The following is a 2,500-nucleotide window of genomic DNA, read 5'->3' as shown; positions in this document are numbered from 1 at the left end:
TCTATCTGTCTCCCTGTCTATCTGTCTCCCTGTCTATCTCTGATTCCCTGTCTCTCTGTCTTCCAGTCTATCTGTCTCCCTGTCTATATCTTTCTCCCTGTCTATTTGCCTCCTTGTCTCTGTCTCCCTGTCTATCTCTGTCTCCCAGTCTATCTCTGTCTCCCTGTCTATCTCTGTCTCCCTGTCTATCTCTCCCTGTCTATCTGTCTCCCTGTCTATCTGTCTTTCTGTCTCCCTGTCTATCTCTTTCTCCCTGTCTATCTGTCTCCCTGTCTATCTGTCTTTCTGTCTCCCTGTCTATCTCTTTCTCCCTGTCTATCTGTCTCTCTGCCTATCTGTCTCCCTGTCTATCTCTTTCTCCCTGTCTATCTGTCTCCCTGTCTATCTCTTTCTCCCTGTCTATTTGCCTCCCTGTCTCTGTCTCCCTGTCTATCTCTCCCTGTCTATCTCTGTCTCTCTGACTCCCTGTCTATCTGTCTTTCTGTCTCCCTGTCTATCTCTCCCTGTCTATCTCTGTCTCTCTTTCTCCCTGTCTATCTGTCTCCCTGCCTATCTGTCTCCCTGTATATCTCTTTCTCCCTGTATATCTCGGTCTCCCTGTCTATCTGTCTCCCTGTCTAGCTCTGTCTCCCTGTCTCCCTGTTCATCTGCCCTCCAGGAATTAGGCTGTGACTGCCTGTCTATCTGCCCTCAAGGAATTAGGCTGTGACTGCCTGTCTATCTGCCCTCAAGGAATTAGGCTGTGACTGCCTGTCTATCTCTATCTGCTGCCTCAAGGAATTAGGCTGTGACTGCCTGTCTATCTGCCCTCAAGGAATTAGGCTGTGACTCCCCTTTGTGTGTGTGTGTGTGTGTGTGTGTGTGTGTGTGTGTGTGTGTGTGTGTGTGTGTGTGTGTGTGTGTGTGTGTGTGTGTGTGTGTGTGTGTGTGTGTGTGTGTGTGTGTGTGTGTGTGTGTGTGTGTGTGTGCTTGCGTGCGCGTGTGTGTGTGTGTGTGTGTGGCTCTGGTATTCACTGGTAGGAGGGCTATGCAGGGTGGAGGCTCCACATATTCAGAAGTGATGCCTCTGTGGGCCTGAGGCTGGTACAGGATAGACTGCACACACACAAATGGGAGACATACAGAGTGGTAGAGACTGTGTGCCTCCCCAGCTGTCCTGATGGAGTAAAACTTGTGAAACTCCCAAACGCTTGTCTAATGGTCAGCGCTGTCAACTCGAGACTATTGCTGTTCTTTGTCTGTTCTAGGTAACACATCTCTATGATGTGTATATTTCTGTGTCTCTCTCTAGCTGTCCTCCCAGGTCCACTCAGCCACACAGGAGCTCAGAGAGGAGGTGCAGAGACTGAGGGAGATGCAGGAGGAGAGGAGCACTAAAGAGGAGAGGCTACAGCGTGTACTACAGCACTCCCAGCAACAGGGGGAACTAGAGCTGAGCCAGGCCAGAACAGAACTGCAGCTACTGAGAGGAGAGAACACTGGACTACAGGACGAGGTGAGAGAGAGAGAGAGAGAGAGAGAGAGAGAGAGACAGAAAAGGGCAACCAGTGAAGAACAAACACCATTGTAAATACAACCCATATTTATACTTATTTATTTTATCTTGTGTCCTTTAGCCATTTGTACATTGTTAATACACTGTATATTTATAATGTCTTTATTGTTTTGAAACTTCTGTATGTGTAATGTTTACTGTTTATTTGTATTGTTTTTCACTTTATATATTCACTTTATATATTATCTACCTCACTTGCTTTGGCAATGTTAACACGTTTCCCATGCCAATAAAGCCCTTGAATTGAATTGAATTGAATTGACAGAAAGAGAGAGAGGGAGAGAGAGAGAGAGAGGGTGAGAGAGAGAGAATTGGAGAGAAGGGGAGAGAGATGAAGGGGAGAGAGATGGAGAGAGAGAGAGAAGGGGAGAGAGATGGAGAGAGAAGGGGAGAGAGATGGAGAGAGAGAAGGGGAGAGAGACGGAGAGAGGGGGAGATGTTGAGGCTTGACAAGACAGAATCTTGAATTCACAGTAATGCTACTGACTTCCAATTCTACAACCATTTCAAATCTCCTTTCTTTACCTCATAAATGTCCTCCCCAGAGACCCTATCCCTAGAAATGGTCATAAAACATTCCCAATTCATTACAGTAGTCCACTCCTGCAGGCTGATATCTGAGTCTGGGGTAGCCCCTAGATGAGACAGAGAGACTGAGAGACACAAACAGAGACAGAAAGAGCCAGTGAAAAGAGAACATTTGTGGTGTAAGAGAGATATAATGTGTCAGAAAGGGAGGGAGGGAGGGAGGGATAAACAGAGACACTCTGTCAGGCTGCTGTGTGTGTTGACACGCAGACCACTGTCTCGGGGGGGAGAGGGGTAGTCTGAGGCTGCAGTCACGACACCCCTCAGCTGTCTGAGTCTGTTATAGACACACACACACACACAGACCTCTTCCTCATCTTGTACTCAAAGCACATCGCCTAGTTCCCAGGTCATCAC

The 2,500-nt window shown here is 47.6% G+C and overlaps 1 protein-coding gene across 1 annotated transcript in view; it reads left to right on the top strand.

Moving 5' to 3' along the window:
- The window catches only part of lekr1 (leucine, glutamate and lysine rich 1), a 151,391-nt gene that overhangs the window by 136,212 nt on the left and 12,679 nt on the right, over nucleotides 1-2,500 (top strand). Inside the window, exon 11 of the mRNA XM_042296439.1 lies at nucleotides 1,292-1,495. Within this exon, the coding sequence (XP_042152373.1) occupies nucleotides 1,292-1,495 (204 nt within the window). The remainder of the gene's footprint in view (nucleotides 1-1,291; nucleotides 1,496-2,500) is intronic.

This window comes from Oncorhynchus tshawytscha, linkage group LG13 (genome assembly GCF_018296145.1).
Source record: "Oncorhynchus tshawytscha isolate Ot180627B linkage group LG13, Otsh_v2.0, whole genome shotgun sequence".
Lineage (NCBI taxonomy): Eukaryota > Metazoa > Chordata > Actinopteri > Salmoniformes > Salmonidae > Oncorhynchus > Oncorhynchus tshawytscha.
The sequence above is the reverse complement of the archived record's forward strand: the minus strand, read 5'-3'. Positions and strand labels throughout refer to the sequence as shown.